The sequence below is a fragment of the Eubalaena glacialis genome, chromosome 1 (assembly GCF_028564815.1).
Source record: "Eubalaena glacialis isolate mEubGla1 chromosome 1, mEubGla1.1.hap2.+ XY, whole genome shotgun sequence".
Taxonomy (NCBI): Eukaryota; Metazoa; Chordata; class Mammalia; order Artiodactyla; family Balaenidae; genus Eubalaena; species Eubalaena glacialis.
In genome coordinates, this window is record NC_083716.1 from 14,351,660 (window position 1) to 14,375,375 (window position 23,716).

The following is a 23,716-nucleotide window of genomic DNA, read 5'->3' on the forward strand; positions in this document are numbered from 1 at the left end:
TCAGTGTTCACATGTCAGCAGCTCCTAACATGGGGTGAGGGTAAGCAGAACATCTTCCCTCACAGTTTCTTCGCTACAGAAGTTGAACCTGGGCAGAGAAAACAAAAAGTCAACTCTTCCTGACACACAGTTGGTGGGTTGAGTTTGACGACAGCCACTTCCTTCCCCTCAGTCTGAGTGAGTGGCACACCCTGTGCCCAAAACTAGACACTGGCCGAGTGAATACCTCTTGGGTATAAAGAACTGCATTTTCCTTTCTAATTTTATCCCATGGCTATGCAATAGCAGAAAGAAGAGGTATCATTGGACACTCCAAAGGACACAGAGGGTCCATTTGTCACATCCCCAAAGCACCTACTAAACGTGGCACACTGTCAGTGAATGCAACTGAGGAAGAGTAGGGTCAGCAGCATGACAAGAAATCAGCCAGAGTAAAAATCCTGAGGTCCTGGTGTTACATTGGCTAGGCATTCTTATTTTAATTCAGTATTGAATTGAAATGACTAATTTACTCTTTAAGACTGAGCAATACTTAGGAGGCTTTGGAGCTCATTTTCTTTAACAAAATACAGAGGCATATGTAAAGTGTCTGGCACATAAAAAATGCTCAGAAAATGCTCTTTTCTCTTCATCTTCATTTTCTTCTCTGTAATCTAATGGCTAGCCGATGTGCAAATAGCAAATTAAAGGTTAGGGGCAGGACAGGAACAAAGATTCAGACGTAGAGAACGGACTTGAGGACGTGGGGAGGGGGAAGGGTAAGCTGGGACAAAGTGAGAGAGTGGCATGGACATATATACACTACCAAATGTAAAATAGATAGCTAGTGGGAAGCAGCTGCATAGCACAGGGAGATCAGCTCGGTGCTTTGTGACCACCTAGAGGGGTGGGATAGGGAGGGTGGGAGGGAGATGCAAGAGGGAGAGGATATGAGGATATATGTATACGTATAGCTGATTCACTTTGTTATGCAGCAGAAACTAAAACAACAGTGTAAAGCAATTATACTCCAATAAAGATGTTAAAATAAATAAATATTTTAAAAAAGAAAAATATTGGACAAGATGAAACTCAGTGCAAATTGGTGAAGGACTTGACTAAAAGCTCCCTCTCATTTGATGGCAATTCATAAGTTCATGTTATTCTTCATTTTTCCCATTAGAATATAATAAATTAAGATATACCATCAAAACAAACACTAATATTGAAAAGGGTCACAAGAAATGAAGGGCACACAATATATATAAATAAAGGTGATCTGAATTTCTATTGTGGTAGTTAAGGATTTGCTGAAGTCAGATTTCCTGCACATGAATTCTGGCATTGAGCTTTCATTGAATTATCTGTAAAATGGGGATAATAACAGTACTTATTTCCCATCACCACAATCAAGAGAGTAAACATATCCATTATTCCAAAATTTTCCTCCTATCGTTTGTAATCTCTCCTTCCCATCCCTTTCCATCTTCCCTTCCCCCAGGCAACCACTGGTCTACTGTCATTATAGACTACTTTGAATTCTGTAAAATTTTATATGAATGGAATCAAAGGTGTATGCACTCTTGTTTAGCTTCTTTCATTCAGTATAATTTTGTTCAGTATAATTATTTTGAGATTCATCTATGTTGCTGCATGTATCACTAGTTCGTTCCTTTTCACTGCTGAGTAGTATTCCATTGTACAGAAGACCGCAATTTGTTTATCCATTCCCTTATTGGTGGACTTTGGGTTATTTCCAGATTTTGACTATTGCAATAAAAGGTACTATGAATATTTATGTACAAATCTTTGTATAAATATATGCTTTCTTTTCTCTTGGGTAAATACATAAAAGAGAAATGGCTGAATTGTAGGTAGGTGTATGTTTGGCCTTTTAGGAAACTAGCAAAGAGTTCTCCAAAGTGGTTGCATCATTTTACATTCCCATCAACAGTATATGAAAATTCAAGATTCTTCACATCCTCACCAGTGCTTGATATTGTCAATCTTTTAAATTTTAGCCGTTTAAATAAGTTTATGTTGGTACCTCATTGTGGTTTTAATTTGCATTTCCCTAATAATTAATAGAATATCCTTTTCTGTTCTTTCACTTTTAATCTATTTGTGTCTTTATATTTAAAGTACATTTCATGTAGGTAGCATACAGTTGTGTATTGAGTTTTTAAAATCCAGTTAAACAATCTCTGCCTTCTAATTGTATTTTAATTTAATACATTTATTGATATGGTTATTATCTTGCAATTTGTTCCCTATGCTGTTTTCCCCCCCTTTTTATGCCTTAAAAAATTCCATTTAATCTCCTTTTTTTGGCTTATTAGCTATAGTTCTTTGTTTTACTATTTTAGTGGTTGCTTTAGAATTTATACCATATATTTTTAACATCACATTTTACCTTCAAGTGATAATATTTTAATTTACATATGGTATAAGAACATTATAAGAGTATGTTTCCATTTCTCCCCTCCTACCTAATGCCTAATGGCATTGTTGTCATATATTTTACTTATACACGTTATAACAGCCCCTCCCCAAAATATTGCCATTACTTTTTAAATTGTCAATTATTTTTAAAGACTTAAATAACCATATTTAAAAATCTCATATGTTTCCCAATGTAGTTACTATCTCCTATGTTCTTAATTCCTTTCTGTAGATTCTTTTACAACCGGTATAACTTTCCTTTCTCTGAAGACTTTCCTTTAACATTTCTCATGGTGTTGGCCGGTTGGTGATGAATTCTTTCAGCTTTGATATGTCTGAAAAGTCTTTATTTCATCTTTTTCTTTGAAAGATACTTTTGTGGTTATAGAATTCTAGGTTAACGGTTTTTTCCTTTCAGTACTTTAAAGATGTTGTTCCACTGTTTTCTCACTTGCATTGTTTTTGATGTGAAATCTTCCTGTAATTGTTATCTTTATTCCTCTGTAGGTAATGTGTGTTTTTTCTCTGGCTGCTTTTAAGTTTTCCTCTTTATAACTGTTTTTGAGCAGTTTGATTTTCATGAGTGTTGGCGTAGTTTTCTTTATGTTTTTTGTGGTGTCACTTGGATCTATATGTTTACAGTTTTCATTCACTATGTTTGAAATTTTTGAAGCCATTATTTCTTCAAATATATATTTCTCTCCTTCCTCTTTTGGAGTCTTCAATGAGAACTATATTAGACTTCTTGAAATTATTTCACAGATCACTGATATTCTTTCCATCAAAATTTTTTTTTCTTTCTGTGTTTCATTTTGGATACTTTCTATTACCTCTTCAACTCCACTAATCTTTTCTCTCACAATGTCTAATCTGCTCTTTCATTTCAGATATTGTAGTTCTCATCTCTAGAAATTCAACTTGGGCCTTTTTTCTATATATGCCATTCCTCTACTGACCTTTTTAAACCAATGGAATACAGGTTTAATAACTGTTTTAATGTCTATGTCTGCTATTCTAACAGTTGTGTCGGTTCTGGTTTGGTTTCAATTGATTGATTATTCTCATTATAGGTTGTGTTTTCCTGCTTCTTTATATACATGGAAAACTTTCGTTTAATGTCATATATTATGGATTTTAGCCTGTTAACTGCTGGATAATTTTGTATTCCTATACATTTTCTTGAGCTCTGTTCTGGGGTGCAGTTATTTGGAAACAGTTTGATCCTTTCAGGTCTTGCCCATTCTAGGCTAATTTTTGCCCCACTACTGAGGGAAGACCTTCTTAAATACTCTACCTAACATTTCCTGAATTATGAGCTTTTCTGGTCTGGTTAGCGGAAACAAGTACTGTTCCCAACCCTGCAAGAGTACTGGGTACTATTCTCTATAATCCTTTCAGATGGATATTTCACAGACCTTGATTAGTTTCCTCATATATATGTGCTGATCAGCACTCTGCTGAATGTTTAAGGAAATATTCCAGCTCTCTGAGATTTCCTCTCTGTAGCTCTCTCCTCTCTGGTCCTCTGTCCTGTGAAATCCAGTTGCCTTGGATTTTCTGGATTCTTAGTTCTGTTTCTTTAACTCAGGTAGTCTACTGGGTTCTGCCTGAATTTTTCCTCTTTGTGTGACATCCTGGAGACTCTTTAAAGGCAGTAAGCTGGGACAATTTTAGGACTCTACCTTATTTGTTTCTTATCTCTCAGAGATCACTTTCCTTTGTTGCCTAATGTTCAGCGTCTTGAAAACTGTGGTTTGATATATTTTGTCTGAATTTTTGTTTGTTTCAGTTGGGAAGGTAAATCTGGGCTCTTGTTACTCCATCTTTGCCAGAAGCAAAAGTCTCCACACTGGACTTATATGAGGACTGAATGATATGATGGCAGAAGCAGCATAGCACTGTGCCTCAGAATTTAGTTTTATACTCAAAACACTTGGGCTGATATTGGCATTGTTATGATTATCATCATCATCATCACCTCACTGCTTCTGGTAGTTCACTATGGTAAATATCCGTTGGTTCACACACACTTTAGTTTTGATTAGAACCAAGGGTTGACCTTTGTCTTCACTAAGAAGACTAATGACACAGGACAATCTATTTGTATTCCTTGATAAGTTAAGTGTTTTCTCGGTAATTTAAGTAGCAATTTGGTGAACCCAGGAAGCTTGGGGAAGATACACATATTAAGCACACACATAGCACAAGGCACAGCTGCTAAATGAAATCTTTCTTTTCACCTTAGGATTGTGAAGCCAGATTCTCATTCTAACACTTGTGTCCGATCATACAACAGTCATCTACAAATCTATCAAAGTTGTTTTCCTAAAGATGTACACTTTCTTCTAAAGAAACAAAAGGTATTAGGAAGCAGCGGTGACTGAGATATAGGAGAACCACTGTAGGTGATTTAACTTAAAGTTGCCTTTCAGTGGGAGTAGAATTATAAACGTGACTCAATGCTTCAAATCTCTTTGGATTTTTATTACTTACACTTTTCCATCGTTGCGTTCCACACGGATCTTGGATGCTCCCACTCTGGGTAGAGTTGGGTTGATCACGTTATTGTACCAAATAAATTTAACCTTCTGCATATCTCCAACATCCATATCTGAGTCAAATTCATTGGAATGAGTATGGGCTGGTTGGAGACTGCCCCTTGGGAATGGAGAAGTTAATAAAAACATACATGAATATACATAAACATACATATAAATATACACATATATGTTTCTAAAACCAGTTAACAATGTATCTCTAGTAAGATGATTGATAGTACATTTGTGAATCTAATGGTTAAATAAATGTAGACATGTATGCCAACTCAGTGGTAGTTCATTTGCCATCAATAACTCATATTACTTTGAAGTCATCCTTATTTTAATAAAACTTCAAACATGTTATAGTCACAATCCTCCCACAATTTAATAAATGATGACATCGTTATATCATCCTTTTCCAGTTGTTTTGTGGGTAGAATAATTATTTAGCGATTATAAATCAGATGCCATGCATCAAAATAAACATCTGTGGTTTTCTCAGGAAATAGCAGAGAAAAAATTTAGAAACAGCGTTCTAAAACGTATTAAGGTACAAGGGTGAAATAGACTCTTCCTTTTAATGACACATGGCAGTACTGTACTTCTGAAGGGGTTCAGAACAAGTGTCCCCAGAATGTGCCACTTTGGCAGGTGGACTATTTTGAGCTGAAGGAAGTCAAGACCCAGCAGATTCAAGGATAACTTTTACCTCTCCTTTAACTGCCTAAAAGAATTTAGATAGAAGGCCTGGTTCAGGAAGGGAACTATCACCTGAGATAACTGCAAGGAATATGGGCTAGGTGTGATAGGCTGGCGGGGAGCTCAGCTGGGCCTGGAGATCAAATTCCTCTCCGTGTCCTGTTGTCTCTGCCTGCCATGACAAACCTTTGTGCACCAAACATTTGTTCTTCCCATCTTACTGTGGATTGTCTGTCTCCCCTTTGAAGTCCCAGACCCCTGCTCCCTTCTCCTTAGCTCAGAATGGCATATAAGCCTCAATTGTCTCACTGCCTGTGGGTCTCATGTTCTTCTGGGACCCCCATATGTACAGAATTAAATTAGTTTTTTCCCCTGTTAATCTGCCCTATGTTAATTTGATTACCAGACCAGCCAAAGAGCTAAGAAAGGTAAAGGAAAAAAACTTTCCTTCCCTATATTCCCATATAGTAATGAATAAACTCTTATGTCCACGACATACATTGTATGTGCGAAGTATTCCAACATTGAAGGAGCTTAGAGTAGTAGTTTACTCACTTGAAAATTTCATACTGCTTAGAGTTTCCTCTATCTCCAAACAAAGAAACTAGTATGTGTCCTCTAACCTTCTTTCCAGACAGTGTGACAGCCACCTTATACCGCCAACCTGCAAGGGGGAAATATTTACAAAATACCAGCTAAAATTAGAAAAATTATTCTGGAAACAGGCTAACTTGGATTCCACTACTGCTGAATTTTGAGTAATTTTTGTATGGTTTTGGTAGTTCTTCTAATCAAATAGTGATGGATATTCCTTTAACTTAATGTTCAGCGGGCAGACATTGGGGGAGGGGAGGAACACAGACTCTTTCCAAAGTCAAAAGATTTCAAGCCAAGGGACTAAGTTATATATTTTGTTTTCAATTTTTTTAACCTAACAATTTATTCTTGACCATTATAAGAACTTTATGTTAAAAGATAATGGAAAAATAATAGTGTGGTATTTTCATCAGTTTATTTCATTTTTATAGATCATGAAATTTTAGAGTACTGTCATCTTTTTGTCTAAATAATCTATATTTATCTTTAACATTCTATAATTCAACTTTTCATCACCACTGGATTGTATTAATTTATGGTAACCATTTTATGGTACTAGTCAATAGTGAACTACAATTTTTTGCCATTTAGAGCTAGCCTGGGCCAAATTGGGAAGGGAATAAAATTTAGCTTTAGTTTTTACAATGCAGCTAACCCTATTGACTCCCATCCAAATAGTTTTCTTCCTCTATTACCCAGAAAAGAAACCCAGGGTCTGTCCCCAAGTCTCACCCTTCCTGCATTCTCTGATTCCCATCACACATGGAGTCTACAATCCTAATATCTCTTGAATCTGTCACCTCCTTTCCACTCCCACAACCTCTGCCATCTCTCTCCTGGGTTACTTTTCTGCTTGTAAAGAACCTCAGAATTTTGCGCAGTGAAACTTTTAACAGAGTATGAAGAGGCTGGAGCAGATGAAGCCTCCTGAATTCGGTACCAGAATCAACTGTGAAGAAATTGATTTTTGTATCATTGATAATTCAGGCCCTAAACTCTGTTCTGCCACCCAAATTAGCATGTTCACATTGCGCATGGTATTGACGTGTTTTCCCATTTTGGGGAGGAGTGTTTAAAACTTTTGTACAGAAAAGCAATTTCACACATTTCCACTGGATGTGATAAGATACATAGTATTGAGAATTTAAGACAAATAAAATAGGGACTTACGGGCAAAATTGCTGGCATCACCGGTGTTTAGATAAAATACCTGGCCCTCTGCTTTGGTTTTCCCAGGAAATCTATCAGCATAATGACCCATCTGCGGGCAGCCTTCACTTGGACAGGGGAAGCACTTGTTCTAGGGAAAATAAACAAATGATGAATGAGGATGCTCTTTTTTTTAATAGTGTACCATCTTATTCCACGTGTTGTTGAATTTTCAAATATTCTAAAGCCAATCCTCTTCTGATAGTCAAAGAAGACTTTAACAGTGTCTCAACAAAGGTTAAAAATTAGTCTCATTATTTACAATGATAAATCAGCAATTTCACTATTAAATAACATGATACTAACATAAATATTATAAAAATTAATTAAGAGAATTTATTTATTTATTTATATTTTAATCCTCTCTCTTTTGCCTCTCTAAGTTGTTCCAGTGGCCCCAAGACACCCATCTGCCTTTAGGTGGTTAGAATTTATTTTAGAAAAATTGCGAAAGAAAGAGCAGGAGGTGATCATCAGCTTCTGATACACAAAATGGGACTCACTGGGAGGACAATAGGCTTAAAAGTCAAGTTTTTCTCAATTTTCTCTAGCTCCCACTTAGCATATCAAGTCTGGAAGATTCAGATCTCAGAATTCTCCCAATGTGAAGGGAAAATGCTCTAGTTGGTCAGTCAGGCTTAGCCATGAGGTCTGGAGAAGACGGATATCATATAGGAAAACGTCCTTCTTTTGTGGGCCAAGAAACTGTGAGGAGAAGAGAGGGAGGGGGGTGAACAGAGCGGGAGGCAGATGGACATAAAAATTCCTGCTATGAAAGGGCAAGGCTGCCCCACAGTAGAGGCAAGTGGTGAACTCCTGAATCAGTGGACCAGATGGCGACTGGGCTGAATCTCAGGATCCGCATTCAGCAAAACCTCCGGGAAACTGGGCCAGCCGGGAAGAAATGGCCAAAGCTCTCTGAGAGCATTGCCCAAGCCAGTAGCTTGGACACGCCCCGACATCACCTGCAGATGGCAGCTATGAGCCCTTCAAGAAGGTGGACCCCCAAGCCTCCTCTCTGCCCTCCACACACACACTGACCACCACTACCATGATCACCTTGCCCAATACCAGCTTGGAGAGAGGTGATCCAAAGGCTGAGAAATCTGCAAAACTGAGAATTTTTTCCTATAAAAGTGTCTGAGCATCACTTAAAAGGACTGTTTATATTATTGAATCAGATTAAATTTTAACTGGATGAAACCTAAAGCTTCTGTGTTTGTTTGTTTTCCCCATTACCTAGAAAATGGGGATTTGGGAAGAAAATAAAAATAAAGTTAGACCAAAGAAGGGGGAGGCGTTCTCGTTGCATATGCAAGCTACATTGTGAATAAAATATACACCCATCCCCTCTCCCCTACACATAATAGCTAACATTTGTTGAATGCTAATTATTATATTTTAGGTTCTGGGCTAAGTAATTAAAACATGTTATCTTATTAAATCCTCCCACCAAATCTATGGAATCTACCATTTTATTTACATTTTGAAATGAAGAAAGTGCCTTAGAGAAGTTAAGTATTTTGCCCAGAATCATTCAACTATTTAATGGTAGAACCAGGAATCAGATCCTCTCTCTTCATTGCTAAAGTATATCTACTTGATAATTATAATTTCACCTAGCACGTTACTTGAAAATTTATATATTAAATAACATAGGGCATACATTTTTATTTGAAAAAAATTATTGTGAAAGGAAAAGCAATAGTAAAAAAAAACCCGGGCAATTGATATGTCATATTCAAGATCAGATTTAAGGATCCCAACTTAGATATTTAGAGAATACCAAAAAAAAGATGAACACTCAAAAAAAAATCTTGGCAATTATGAGACTGCACAGAAATGTCCACATGCCCATAATCATATACCTTTATAAGGTTAACATTTAAAACAAGTTTTTCATGTTCATCAGCATCCTGCAACCATAGATCAGATTTCCATAGACAATTTTTGCACTTAGAATTATTTCCAAACCAAGTGTGAACATTTAGCTGACACATACAGAAGTGATAGAGAACAAGGTAGATTTGGGATATTTCAGTTTACAAGCGCATTTCTCTAAAGTTCTCCAATGCTTTATCACTATTAACATAAACATGTATTATTGAAAGTATAAATCATGTGGCAGTCATATAGTAACATTCACTGAATGCATGTCATGTATAGTGAACCACACTGGTCATGAGAAGTGATGGTCACAAAATTCTTTAGGTGCAAGAAAGAATCTACTTACTGCACTGAAAACCTTGTAAGAGGCACAAGGAAATCCAGCAAAGCCATCAGGGTTGAGGATGCTATCAGCATAATACTTGTAGCTTCTTAAGTGATTACAGGCCACAAAGTTGCGAGTTCCTTTAAAATCAGACATGATTACACATCAGTGACAGATTTCATTTTTCCAAGTTAATGTCATGGTCAGCATACAGTTGTTGAATAGATTTTTCTAATTAGTGTGAACTCATGGCAGTCACAGAACAAAATCATTTATGAAGGGTAGTCATAATTTGAGACGCAATCAGAATTTAATATAATCTGTTTAAGATTATAATAATTATGCCATAGCTAAATGAAATGGAAAAATAACTCTAGGAGGAAAAGATTGGTCTGTAAGAGATAGGTATGACTGAGTAATGTATTCCCTGAATTAGATCCTTGAAAAGTTGACTACAAATACACTTTCTTTCCTATAGTCTTCTCATGTCCACTTCCCCCGGTGAAAACCTGTATCTTGGGGATACAACTAAAAGTTCTTTGTTACAGAAAATGTGAGACCTGTACAATACCAAAATATTTAGCAAGTTTATCAAAAGGAAACACAGATTCCCGCCCCCCTCCCCAAGAAAATCTCTTCATATACATAATAGTTGTACCTTCCCAGAGCCCATCTATGTCAACGATCTGAGAGAGAGCATTCTTCTTACATCCGGGCATTTCCTTTCCTCCATTTGGAAAGAAATCTAGGTGGCCCACAATTTGGCTCATTCCAAGACCTGAGGAATTTTAAAATATGGGAAAGTTGACGTTAATGTAAAGACTCAGAACACTCTAAAACACTCTTATGTATAGACTCAAAAAACACTCCAGGGGGACAAATTGAAGAACTCACCCAGGTTGGGGATTATGGGGGCAGCGTCTGTGTGAATTACATCCACAAATTGGGCATCGCTGGGGTCCAATCGGACTAATTCAGGTGTGCCCTCAAAGCACGGTTCTGCTGGATCCAACCCTAAAATAGATAGGATGCGTCATGTCAGTGTCTATCAGTGGACATGCATGTTCACCTTTCTCTTTACAGACCTGAGTGCAGCATTGGTGGTAATCATGAGTAATACGTGCAAAGAAATGAGCTGGTTCTTCCCTATCTTACCAATTTCTAAGGGAAATCTGTGTCTAATTTACTATTTGCATTAAAGTGAATTTTCCTAAAACCATGGAATTTGGCCCTACTTATGGATGCTTAGTCATTGGGACAATCCCCGTCAATAGCACAGTTACAACAAAAGAGCCAGACTCTGGGAAACACTGGACTCCTAACAGATTTTCAGGCTAAAAGAGTTCCACCTATACTATAAACTCCTGTGAGGGCAAGGATCTTGGCTTTCACAGTCACTGCGACCACAGCTTGGCAAGTGCCTGACTGAGCAGGCTCTCATAAGCATTTATGGGCTATGAGAAAGAATGTCTTTCCAGCAAATTAAAGAGATATTCCAGATAGCCCCACCAATGCAAATGTAACCAACTTATCCAAAATATTAAAAAAGAGAATCGGGGTGTCGGAGACAGGGGATTTGGGAAGAAAATAAAGAAGGGAAGATGCAAGAATAAAGTAATCATTTCCTGAAATAGTCATTTCTCAGATCCAGGATAGCAAAGTCTTTCTTATAAAGTTACAAGGTTGTTGTAGGACCTGGGTACCCAACATATGACTCCACTGGCTAAATGCAACCAGTCTGAGATTTGTAAAATCATATTTTTAATCTAATTAGCAGCATGTAGCCCGGGCAGCCCAGGGCACCCAGACCATCTGTCCCCACCACTCTCGGGTTGTGGTTCATGAGGACTGGACTAATTATCAATTGCTATGAAGCAGAATATAATTAATGATACATTTTTGAGCTCTTTGGGTTTAATTCTATTTCTTCTATTATTTATGCCATTTCTTCTATTCACCAAACTCATCCTTTGTGAATACCTGACAAAGAGAAAATAGATATGAATAAGACTTCCAGATGTTCTTAATTCACATTTTAGTCACATGCAGTATTTATATGTTAAACAGGGCTCTGTAGACTAAAGATTGGTATTAATAACAAATTCATAAGGTCTCAGAACACACCGATTTCTCTGATCATGTGATCTAATTCGGAAAATGTGAAAACTTGTCTCCTCAGGTAAAAGCAGGTCTGTGCCAAATTTCTGTCCTTTTAGACCCCATATAGGCTTCATTTAGTCCAACTTTGCAGCTTTGACCAACCTGTGATTCGTCCAATGGTCCCATTTGTCCTCCTTCCTGACTCCCCAGCAGCGTGGGCACCCAGACTGTGGCCAATGACGTGGACCTTGGAAGGTGAGTATCCAAATGACGACTGTTGGAAAGAAAACTTCTTCAGAATGTTTTCAAACTAGCAAAATTCAAGATGGGCAGAAAAGAGAACGCTCTGAAACCTCAACTTTTAAGAAGAGAAGCTTCTCCTTTAAAGCAATCAATTTTCATGGATTTTTTCTTTTCATTTATCATGAGAAATGGCGATGGTGTAATGTTTAAACTGCTGGAAGTAGTGTTCTCTTTTATTGTTCTACTATGTAGAGGGGACCCTTGATGGATATGAGGACTTGTTACCCAGAGGTGGTGAAGCAAGTATTTGGATTAGAAAGTAATAATGATTCTTCAATAAATGGTGTTTTGAAAACTTGACAGCTACATGCAAAAGAATAAAACTGGACCACTTTCTTAAACCATATACAAAAATAAACTCAAAATGGATTCAAGACTTAAATGTAAGACCAGAAACCATAAAACTCCAGGAAGAAGCATAGGCAGTATATACTTTGACATCCATCTTAGCAATATTTTTTGGATCTGTCTCCTCACGCAAAGGAAACAAAAGCAAAAATAAACAAATGGAACTACCTCAAACCAAAAAGCTTTTGCACAGTGAGGGAAACCATCAGCAAAACGAAAAGGCAACCTACTAAACGGAAGAAGATATTTGCAAATTATATATTCGGTAAGAGGTTAATATTCAAAGTAGACAAAGAACTCACGTAACTCAATATAAAAAACCATAATCTGATTTAAAAAATGAGGAGAGAACCTGAATAGACATTTTTCCAAGTCAGACATACAGATGGCCAACAGACATATGAAAAGATGCTCGACATCACTAATCACCAGGGAAGCGCAAATCAAAACCACAATGAGGTACCACCTCCCACTTGTCAGAATGGCTATTATCAAAAAGACAGCAGATAATAAGCGTTGGCGAGGATGTGGAGAAAAGGGAACCCTCATGTACTGTTGGTGGGAATGTAAATTGGTAGAGCTACTGTGGAAAACAGTATGGAGGTTCTTCAAAAAATTAGAAATAGAACTTCCATATGGTCCAGCAATTCCACTGCTGGTTATTTTTCTGAAGAAAATGAAAACATGAATTCCAAAAGATATATGCACCCCTATGTTTATTGCAGAATTGTTTACAATAGCCAAGCAATGGAAAAAACCTAAGTGTCCCTCAATAGATGAGTAGATAAAGAAGATGTGGTACAGACATACCATGTTTTATTATGCTTTGCTTTACTGTGCTTCACAGATATTGTGTTTTTTGCAAACTGAAGGTTTGTGGCAACCCTGCACTGAGCAAGTCTATTGGCACCATTTTTCCAACAGTATTTGTTCACTTTGGGTCTCTGTGTTACATTTTGGTAATTCTCACAATATTTTAAACTTTTTCATTATTATAATATTTCTTATGGTGATCAGTGACCTTTGATATTACTATTGTAATTGTTTTGGGGCATCACAAACTGCACTCATGTAAGATGGTGAACTTAATCAATAAATGATCTGCCAGCTTCACCAACCAGACCTTGCAATATCTATTTTGGCACCTGAAACTAATAGAATATTGTGTGTCAACTATACTTCAATTTAAAAAAAAAAAGAAAAAGAAAAGAAGAAAAGAATAATGAAAGCAATTACTTAAGCACTTTCAAGTTTAACATTTTCTAAGTTTTTAGTTACCAAATCAGGTTAGCTTGTTATCATTGTGCTTCTCTTAAAAAAATAAAAACAAACAAACAAACAACAAAACCCCTACTTTAATCTTCAGGTTGACATTATCATATCAACTTGGCTTAATAACTGGTAAAATTAAAAGAACTAATGATGGAATTCAGTAGAAACAATCTACCTGGTTGCTTGAATAATAGCACTTAAACATCAGTTTATTCACCTTAATAGGCATATTGATGAAGCCCAAATCTAGATTTTTTTTTTTGCATTTTTCTTTTCAATCAAGGAGAATGCCAACTCCAAGTAGAAAAATATTTTACCAATTATCATACACACAGCAATTTTTTCTGGAAGAGAATCCAGAGAGCAACGTGCATGGGCTTTTCTATAACCCAGAGGTAGTTACCTCAAGAACGTCAATGAAATACGCCACTTCTGCTCCCACAATCCGGATGTTCTGTGAGGCTTGTGTGTATCCGGTTCGGGAGCCACCTTTCCAGTCCACGCAGATGCAGTTCACACTTTCCACATTAAACAGGTTCTGGTGGAAGAGACACAATAGATAAGTAAATAATTCAACATCTTTCCTAATTACTAATTAACACTCTTGAAGACTAGGATAAATTGCCTCCTTGACCTACACAATATCATGCTCGCTTTTTAACCCCAAACCAATAAACAAAACTTTTAATCTGTTATGGTTATGGAATCCTTTTTAAAACTTAACATTGGCTCCAAACTAGAGATTTGGTCATAATGGGAACTGGATTCTTGGGATTTCTACAGCAACAGATGCATAGACATTTGTTGCAGGGAAAAGTGTATAAAATGTGGTACAATGGGTTGTCTCATTAAAGCATCATAAACTTCACAAGACATTGTCCCTTACTAGATTGCACCTCAGGGCATTGCCTGTCTTGTTCACTTCTGTATCCTCAGTGCCTGGAAAAGTTCCTGGCACATAGTAGGTACTCAGTAAATATCTACTAAGTAATTGAATAAATGAAAGACTATGTTAGGACCCTTTAAATATAGGCATTGAAGGCAAATGAATAAGCTTTTCCATGATGGAAATACTAATCAAAATTTTTGTATGAACATGTTTTATTGTACATGACAAGTTATTTCACATAAAAGTATAAACTTTCAGATATCTACTGGAAGTCTTTTTGGATGGGGGTCAATGATAGTTTCGTGAATGCTAGATCTGGCAGGAATTTTATTTATTTGAGTATTTATTTATGCATATCCCCACCTTTTTTCCAAGAAGAATTTGAGAATGCAGCAATCTTAGAAACCATCTCCAATTGTTTCATTTTACAGATAGAAAAATCCAAAGAGGGGAAACGATTTGCTAGTGTCTTGGTTAGTTAAGGATAGAATTGGAACTTGAATCTATGGCATTTAACCTTCTAATTTAATGTACTCATTCCTCCATTATAATGCCCAAAGCCAAATCAAATGCAAGAAAAACACATCTGCTTTTGGGATCTCAGAAATAAATTGTATACGCATATCTGAAAATCTACATACCTTTTGAGCTGAGAATCATTTATTTATTTTTTCTTCACTGTAGTATAGAAATCTATTACTACCCTCCCTCCTCACCCAGCCCAATAATCATCAGCTATAAATTATTTTTGAAGACAAGTTGTGGTTTTACTGATTATTTTTAAACTTGTGTAGTTAATTAGCCCCTTCATTTTAACTGTCTTCAAGATCAGTCGAAACTCTCTGGAGTTAACTCAGATCAGCCTTTGGCTTGAGTCACAGGCAGGCCTGAAATAAGACCTCTAAAGAAATGATTGCATCTTTGCGCCACAGCTGGCCACAAAATCTTGATGAAGAAATGAATCAATGATAATGTTCCTTAAGCACTAGCAGTTATTGGAAAATTTATTCTGTTTGATTTTCTGTCTTTTAATTCTTCATTATCACAGGGCACATAGCCAAAGGCAAATTTAAGAAAATAGGATCACTACTGCTGAAACAACAGAAGCAGGAAATGAAAATCTACACAGTCTTCCTAGCTATTGTTACCATAGGAGATAAAAGAGTAGCAAGGGAAAATAATTAGTTTGGGCAAAATGAGTTATCTTAGTTCTTCACACAGAAATCAAAGCCTATTGAAGAGACTAAAAGCTATTGAAAATGCAACAAATGTTGCATCAGTATTGCAACACCTGTTGCTAAAATTTAGAAATATCTCTGTATTAGTTATTAAATAATCGCTACCCAGAGCCACCAAATGCCTGCCAGCCTTGCTGGTCTGACTGTCCCAGGTCCCCTCCACCCCGTGTCACCTCCTGGACCTCCTCTGGGAACCCCAGACCCAGTGAGGTCAGAGGATCCTCCAGCCTCATGGTGGCAGGCATCTGTCCTGCCTGGGTGGGGCCTTGCCTTCTCTGTTGCTAATTATCACTCTGGAAACAAACTTCCCTTAAGAGATTTACAGTCTCACCTTGCAAATGCTGTGCAGCCAGTTTTCTTCTCCCTTGTCTATGAATCCATGAATAATAAAGCGAGTTTTTCTATTTGTTTTGAAATTGGAGTCTGTGATAGTAGATGGATCGGCAACGAGTTCCTATTTGGGGGAGAAAAATGTTTAATGTCAAGTTTCTGAAAATATCAAATAGAACTGTTACGAGGAGGGAAGTGGCAGATGGGAGAAGACTCCTAGGACTTGGGATCCTTGTGAGTAAGGATTCTCTTATTACAACCAAGCTATTCCCAATCATCACCAAGTCGATACTTTCCAGATGTCATAACATTTTTGCATTTGCTCTACTTGGGGTAATATGTCTGCTATAATATTGGTGGTAGGGTCTTGTCTCCACCCAATGGAAGACTATGTATGTGTGTGTGTGTGTTTTTTATAGATACAAAATATGTTGGAAGGTTATACATAACACTTAGAGATTATATATATGTAATATCCATATTTAGAATATTGTATTAAATGGTACCATAGAGATAGAATAAAAATAATATCAAGTTAATAGATACTTTAAACAAATTATCAAACAAACCTTTTATAAACAAGTTATAAAAAATAATACGGTCACTGTGCTAAAAGTCTACAGAGGTGCAAATTCCACTGTCTGATTTGTTCTCTTTAGAAGACAAAATTCAGTATCCTTATTACATAAAACAGATGAAACTTAGTTCTGAAAACCATGAGTGTTCTTACTTGAAAGCTGTCTGGGTTCTCGTTAGTGTATAGGAGGAAACGAGTGTTGACATCTTTTGGAGCCCAGGGCAATATTTTGATGGGTCTTTCTACAATTCCTGCCCAAGGGGAATCATCACTGAAGCAACCAAGTCTTTGATAGCAGATTTCTTTTCCTGCAATCACCCAGAAGTGTTAGTTTCACCAGAATGCTCTTTTTGATGGTCTCTCTGACAATATATGAGTTAAACTACATTTTGTGGCATATTTTCTTCCTCCACATCCTCAAACACCTTCCTATATACACACTCACAAAACAGCTTCAACAGACAACATCCCAGCTAAAGACAGGCTGCTGCTTCTCATTTCCACTATGTAGGACCGCCTCACTCCCCTCCTGTCTCTGTCCAGTCCCATGCTAGGACTCATTTGAGCCTCTCAACTCAGATGTCTCCTCTGGGCCATTGGTGCCCAAGAAGGGAGCAGTCTTGTGTCCCCAGGTCTTGGTAGTAGGGGGTGAGGCGCTTACCTCCTTGTAAACATCTTCTGGCATTGGGCTTTGGGCTTTGGGTTGAGATCTTAAGTTTCGTGCAAATGCCAAAACTTTACGTCTCTACCTGGCTGAATATTTAGGTCTCTGACCTATATTTGAGGGGCATCCTGGATTCTTGTGACGAAGAAGCTGCTCACAAATAATCAAACAGAAAGCCCATGGTTTGACACAACTCTGTGCTTGAATGTTAACCCATAAAAGAACAACACAAGGGAAGGGTTCTCCAGGGGGATAAAGTCTCCATTAATAGTGGGAGCAGGAATAGGAGTAGTAGTTGTTGTAGGCGCTGCATTCTCCATATGTGCCACGTGCTGGGCAAGATGATTTACATGACTTATCACACCTAAGTCTCACAATTACCCTACAAAAGGGGTGGCATTATATGCCCAGTTCACAGATGAAGACAGTGAGGCACAGAGAGGTTAAGAATTTTACCCAGGGAAATACAGTTGTGGCTGATGGAACCAGGGTTCAAACCTTACGCTTAACTCCGAGCTAGGGTTGCTAAATTTAGCAAATGAAAATACAAGTTAAGTTTGAGTTTGATAAACAATAAATGTTTTATTATAACAATAGCAATAAATTTAAATTTTCTTAACTTTAAATTTTATTTATTATAATGATCAATCTTACCATTTATATAACTATGTCACATATTCTTTGTTTTACCTGAAATTCAACTTTAACTGGGCATCTTAGCTGTTATCTGGCAGCCCTACTCCCAGTGCTAGAGCTCCTATTCATGGATCTCTCCCCCTTGCTCTACTTCTCATCCTCATAGTAGCTTGAATTCAGGTGTTGTAGTCCTTCTTCCAAGTATTGAGCAGCAAGTCTCTTCCAGCATGACATAAATATTTTTTCTTACCTACTACTGCTCCCAGCAACAGCGAAAGTGTCCAGATGAGCAGCATCTAAATAAAATTTTAAAATATAATTAAGTCTGGCTAAGTAAGTTTTTAAAAGATTGGCGTAATTCAAGTTCAGTTAGATCTCTGAGGGAAAATGGGTAAATTCGACTAAATTAGACTCAGTAAACATGTTCCAGACTCACCATGGCAGTTCAGTCAAGTTCTGCCCACAAGGTAGCACCTAGAGGTCCTTTTATAGGCAAACCTTATCTTTTTGAGCAGTTCCATGGAAAAGTGGCATGAAACAAGAGGAGGTTCCAAGGATGTGTTTTTAATTTTAATCATAAATAAACCAAGATTGATAGGGTAGGTAAAATTTTCCATAGTACTTTTGGAAAGATGAGACAAGGGTAGATAAGAACAGTTCTCTTTCAATGTGATTATACAATGCTTAGAATCACCATAATTTCATTGTAGTGAAGGTTCTAGTCTGCCCATTTTTTAGTTTACATTTCTCTGTGCAGGTCTGTGGGTATGGGTGAAACTAAATTGTTTTCATAGATTTGATAACAGCAGTCTTGACCACAAATACTAAAAGCTTACCAGCTCATGCAGTTTTTGTACAACCTTGCCTTACCTTCCAAAACAGTGAAATAGAGGCAATTCTTCAAGAGAGTTCATTTCTTTTAGGAAAGCTGTTGATAGTTTATTTTGATAGTCCATAGGTCTAATTTATTTATCAACAATAACATGGAGGAAAGAATAAATGAACTGATGAAAGGAACTGGGGGTACTTCTAAGAACATAGAGGTGAAATCAGTGACCCCATCACCAAATGAAATTATGCATAAGAGAAAAACAAAATTCAACTTGGAAAAAAATGGTCTGGGAAATATAATATGGAAGAGAAGTATTTGATAGAAAAGAACTGGGATGTTTTCAGTTGGTGATCGATTGCTTAAAATTAATTTTAAAAAGACTGGGATAGGCTACTATAATTTTAAGAGACTGGAGCATTTGGCCTGACAGCATCACAGCTATAGGTCGAATCATATGAAATTGTCACGTTTGTAGGTCAAAAATGGTCAAAGAATTCAGTTCCCTGACAAAGTTTACAGGTACAGAAAAAAAGCAAGAAAATTATTTGTGTATGAAGAAAATTCAGGAATGTTGGGCAAGGGAAATGTTAAAATCAGGACAGAAGTTGCAAGGAAGGAATCCCATGGATGGGAGCAGTGGCAAAGTCCCACTGAATCCTTCATGTCTCAGCATTTAATCCTATCCTTAGGGACTCTTCTCCAGAGCTGGTTAGGTTGGTTTCCCTCTCTCCTCTAGAAACACCTCCCTTCAGATCTAGCCTCATTTGACACCCATCACAATCAGGTGTGGATCATAAACTCTGAGAAGGCTGGAATTCTCCAGGCCTTGTCTTACCTCAGCATCTAGCCATGTTGGCATGAAGCAGGCCCTGAACACATCCCCCATGAATGAACAAACAAACGAATGAGGAAATGAATATAAAAAGCAATATAGTTTGAATAATTTCTATAGGAACAACTGCCTACACAATCTCACAGTAAAGAACTGTGATTTTTAACTGAAAACAAGCAAAATAAACAAACCAAAAAAAAGGAGCCAATGTGCACCCTGGAGTTTACTATAAAATAAAATACATTCTGTGTGAATTACCAAATAATTCACACAAAATTTCTAAGTTGGCATTTTAGATAGTACAAAATTTAATCCATAGTTAAGGAGACCTTTGTTCAATGTAGGTTGTAGAATTAGGACCAAAAGTCACTAAGTTCTGAAACAGAGACTAGAGTTCATGGGGAATTTTTTTTTTTAGTAAACTAAAATAAGTTCAAATTTTATAGTGTTTTGGGAAGAGTCAATTTCCCAAACTGTTATAAAAGCTAAGAAAGGAATTGTATGTAATCAGCAGTCTATCATGTCAATTCTAGATGAATGACTTCCCCTAAATTCAATCTCGCTGAACCCTTTAGTTGGGTTGTAAAATTTTATGAACTATATTGTTTCATTTAGATCACTAACATGCTATCTATGTCTGTTTATAGTGTGTATAGGAGAGATTGCTGACCTCTTCCTACAGGGAATAGAACTAAACTCTATTACCCAATCTGTCTTGCAGGATGATGTGCCACATGATCAACTGGCCAATGAGATGTGAGCGCACACATGCACATCAGTTCTAGTCCTGTTCATAAAAAACTCGCACATGATCTGCCATGTGCCTTCCTTTCTGTGGCTTGATGCAGACAAGAACAGTGACTTTGAAGGCCATGTGTTGAAGCTGGTGGAACCACAAGCTGGAAGGAGCCTGGGTTCCCTGCTTAGATGAAAGCCACCCATCAATCACAAACACCCATTCTGAACTTTACATAAGCAAGAAATAAATTCCTATTATGTTAAGCCACTGATATTTCAGGGTTACATCAACTAGCATTACCTCAACCAACAAAGATTATTTTATTGTACAATGACTTCTCCTACTTCCAAGAACAGTTCAGGTACCAAACATTGAATCCTGGGTTGCAAATTTTACCATGAGATTTGGATGCAAACATTATGCAAAACATTAATACTTTGCCAGGTTATTTTCCAATTCTTGGCTTAAAAAATCCCCTTTCCTGCCACTTCCCAAATTATAAAAAGTAATTGCCCAATTCTTCACTCTATTTTTGTAGAATTTTAATTTTACTGGGTATTTTTCAGTTCAGACCCTGATAGTGACCATTGTTTCACAAATAACCTGAGGCCATATGATACTTCAAGGTTTAGTGAGAATTCACCCAGTGTTGCCTGGGCCCCCACATGCAACTTACTTGTAGTTAGAGCAGTTCAGTGTGCTGGGTACCTAGGAAACTCTCAAGCCCCACAGGCAGGTGGATTGGGGCTACCACCAAAACTCTGCTCTCCACTAGCTTTTGTTACTCCTCACATCTCGGGATTGCGGGCTAGAGGGTGGGCCCTGTGAAGGTTGACAGAGCCATGGCAGTCCTTCTCCAGCTATTGCATGGCATTGAAAGTGGGTTTTCATTGAAAAATAATTCTATGTCTCCTGGATTCATCAGAGCACTACATAACATTGATTCAGTTTTGACTCTGAAACCTTGGACATTTAAAAATAAAAAGATAAACGTAGACATTTCTAATCCAGTAGCCATGTTTGCAGAGGAGTTAAATATTGACATATGTCTAGGCTCTGATTCCGGCAACCTTGTGATACCAAACTCCATGTGAGAGAAAGAAAGACCCTGGGACACCTGTGTGGCCAGATAACTGGCGTGTTAGCCAAACGGGGTCTCATTTACTTAACCTCAGAGAGCCTGTCGTGTCCTCCCTCATCCTGCTCAGCCCACAGCCAGGGCCTTCAATGGGAGGGAGAATCCGCCTGCCTGAGAATGCCGGACTTCCCGGAGCAGTAGGAGACTGCACTCATCTGAGGGTTATCGTGGCCTCACACCTTCCAGAGCAACCGTCCTGCCAAATGTGAGCTGTTTCTGGGGCTTCCCTGGTGGCGCAGTGGTTAAGAATCCACCTGCCAATGCAGGGGACACGGGTTTGAGCCCTGGTCCGGGAAGATCCCACATGCCGCGGAGCAACTAAGCCCGTGCGCCACAACTACTGAGCCCGCGAGCCACAACTACTGAAGCCCACGTGCCTAGAGCCCGTGCTCCGCAACAAGAGAAGCCACCGCAATGAGAAGCCTGCGCACCGCAACGAAGAGTAGCCCCCGCTCGCCGCAACTAGAGAAAGCCCGCACGCAGCAGTGAAGACCCAATGCAGCCAAAAAATAAATTAATTAATTAATTAAAAAAAAAAAAGAAAAACCACTTTATAGCTGAGTGTGCTTATTAAAACAAAACAAAACAAACATGAGGGATTTCAGTTCACCCAGACTCAGGGACTGAAATTATAGTCAACCCTCCTCTGTTATGTATGAAGATGGTTTACTTTGTGAAAAAGACAAGCATACTTAAAATTTTATAGCATTAATTATTCAGTTTTACATACTTATAAAGTATGCACTTAATGTCCTGCAGAACCTGTGGAAGCTTTAGCTATTTTTCTTAGGAGGATAGTGAGACTCAGAGAGTTTAAGCAACATTTCCAGGATCACACTGTTGGTAAGCAGGAGAGCTAAGCCTTGGGGACAAATTCTTTCCTCCAGCTCCAGATGACTTGTGTAAATCCACAAAAGGCCATGTTCTCCAAGGCTGTGTTACAGTTGATCTAAAAATGGTCAAGAATGGGTACCGTAGGAGATGTTAAATGTGTATGTATATATATATGTATGACTGGTTATCTGCTTTCCAAAACAAAGCCACACATATTTTTTAGATATCTTGTTTTATTTGTATTTTGTTCCCTTACTACTAATGCAGCAAATGGCAGTTTTTTTTCAAATGGAAATACAACTTTTGTGATATTAAATATGATAATCATTTCTTTCCTGGGCCATCACAGTAGACTTCTAACTGCTTTTCTTGCCCTCAGGACAGTGTCTATCCTCTACACACTGCCTGACAGTCAGGTTTAAAATGCAGACTGGCCACTACTGTTTTTAAAACCCCAGCCCTGTGCTTTCTAGATCAGCACAGCCTAATAGGAATATACTGTAAGTCACATTTTAAAAAGTAAAAAGAAATAGGTGAAATATATTTTAATAATTTATTTAATCTAAAATACCCAAAATATTATCATTTCAACATGTGGCACATTTCAAGGGACCACATGTGGCTAGCACCTGTCATATCGGATAGCACAATTCTAGATCAAATTAACTCTTCTTATCACAAGTAAAGCTTTACAGATATGGTTACCTTCTCTGAGGTTTTTAACCTTCTTGCATACCCATTTGGCCCATTTTCCAGCCACTTTGAACTCCTTTCAAGACATGAGCTCTCAAGAGAGTTTAATGGGATCCAACTACAGGGTACTTAAAGAATGGAATAACAAGATTTTCCAGAAGTCATTGAGCAGGAAGAGACAGCAAATAGGTAGAGAGATGCAAAATTCAACAGACCCAGAGATCACAGCTTGGATACTGAGAGCTATGGTGAAAGAGGGACAAAAGAGAGATAGCAAGCAAAGGAAAAAGAAAAAAGAAAGAAAGAAAAATATTAAACTAATAATTTGTACCAATTTTTTTTTATACCTAAGATGCTTTGGGGATCAGACAATTAGAAATGACCTGAAGAACCTTACAGAGGGGCAGGCAAAGCCAGAGCCTGTCTCACCATGTGCATTTTATAACCAACCTTGTAAGGCAAGTAGCAAAGTCCACTTAAAAAATTATAAGCTGAAGGATTTCTACTTCTAGTCAGGATGGAGCAACTGGTATCAGACTTGCCCTTTTACCATAAATAATTAAAAGGTTGGAAAATATATATACATAAATGATTTGCAAAGACTGAACAATGG

At 37.6% G+C, this 23,716-nt stretch overlaps 1 protein-coding gene across 2 annotated transcripts; it reads right to left on the reverse strand.

Moving 5' to 3' along the window:
• Nucleotides 1-24: 24 nt before the first annotated feature.
• Nucleotides 25-18,331, reverse strand: LOC133093240 (pancreatic triacylglycerol lipase). 2 transcript variants are annotated; one of them, XM_061193006.1, is made up of 12 exons: nucleotides 18,286-18,331; nucleotides 16,889-17,043; nucleotides 16,160-16,282; nucleotides 14,105-14,239; nucleotides 11,941-12,052; nucleotides 10,573-10,692; nucleotides 10,337-10,456; nucleotides 9,700-9,818; nucleotides 7,428-7,557; nucleotides 6,216-6,324; nucleotides 4,915-5,079; nucleotides 25-88 (listed from the first exon to the last, which is right to left on the reverse strand). In XM_061193006.1, the coding sequence occupies exons 1-12, from the start codon at nucleotides 18,329-18,331 to the stop codon at nucleotides 25-27; spliced, it is 1,398 nt and encodes a 465-aa protein (XP_061048989.1). The 2 variants fall into 2 exon arrangements, with proteins under 2 accessions (XP_061048989.1, XP_061048982.1); XM_061192999.1 differs by having other exon boundaries at nucleotides 16,874-17,043.
• Nucleotides 18,332-23,716: the final 5,385 nt, after the last annotated feature.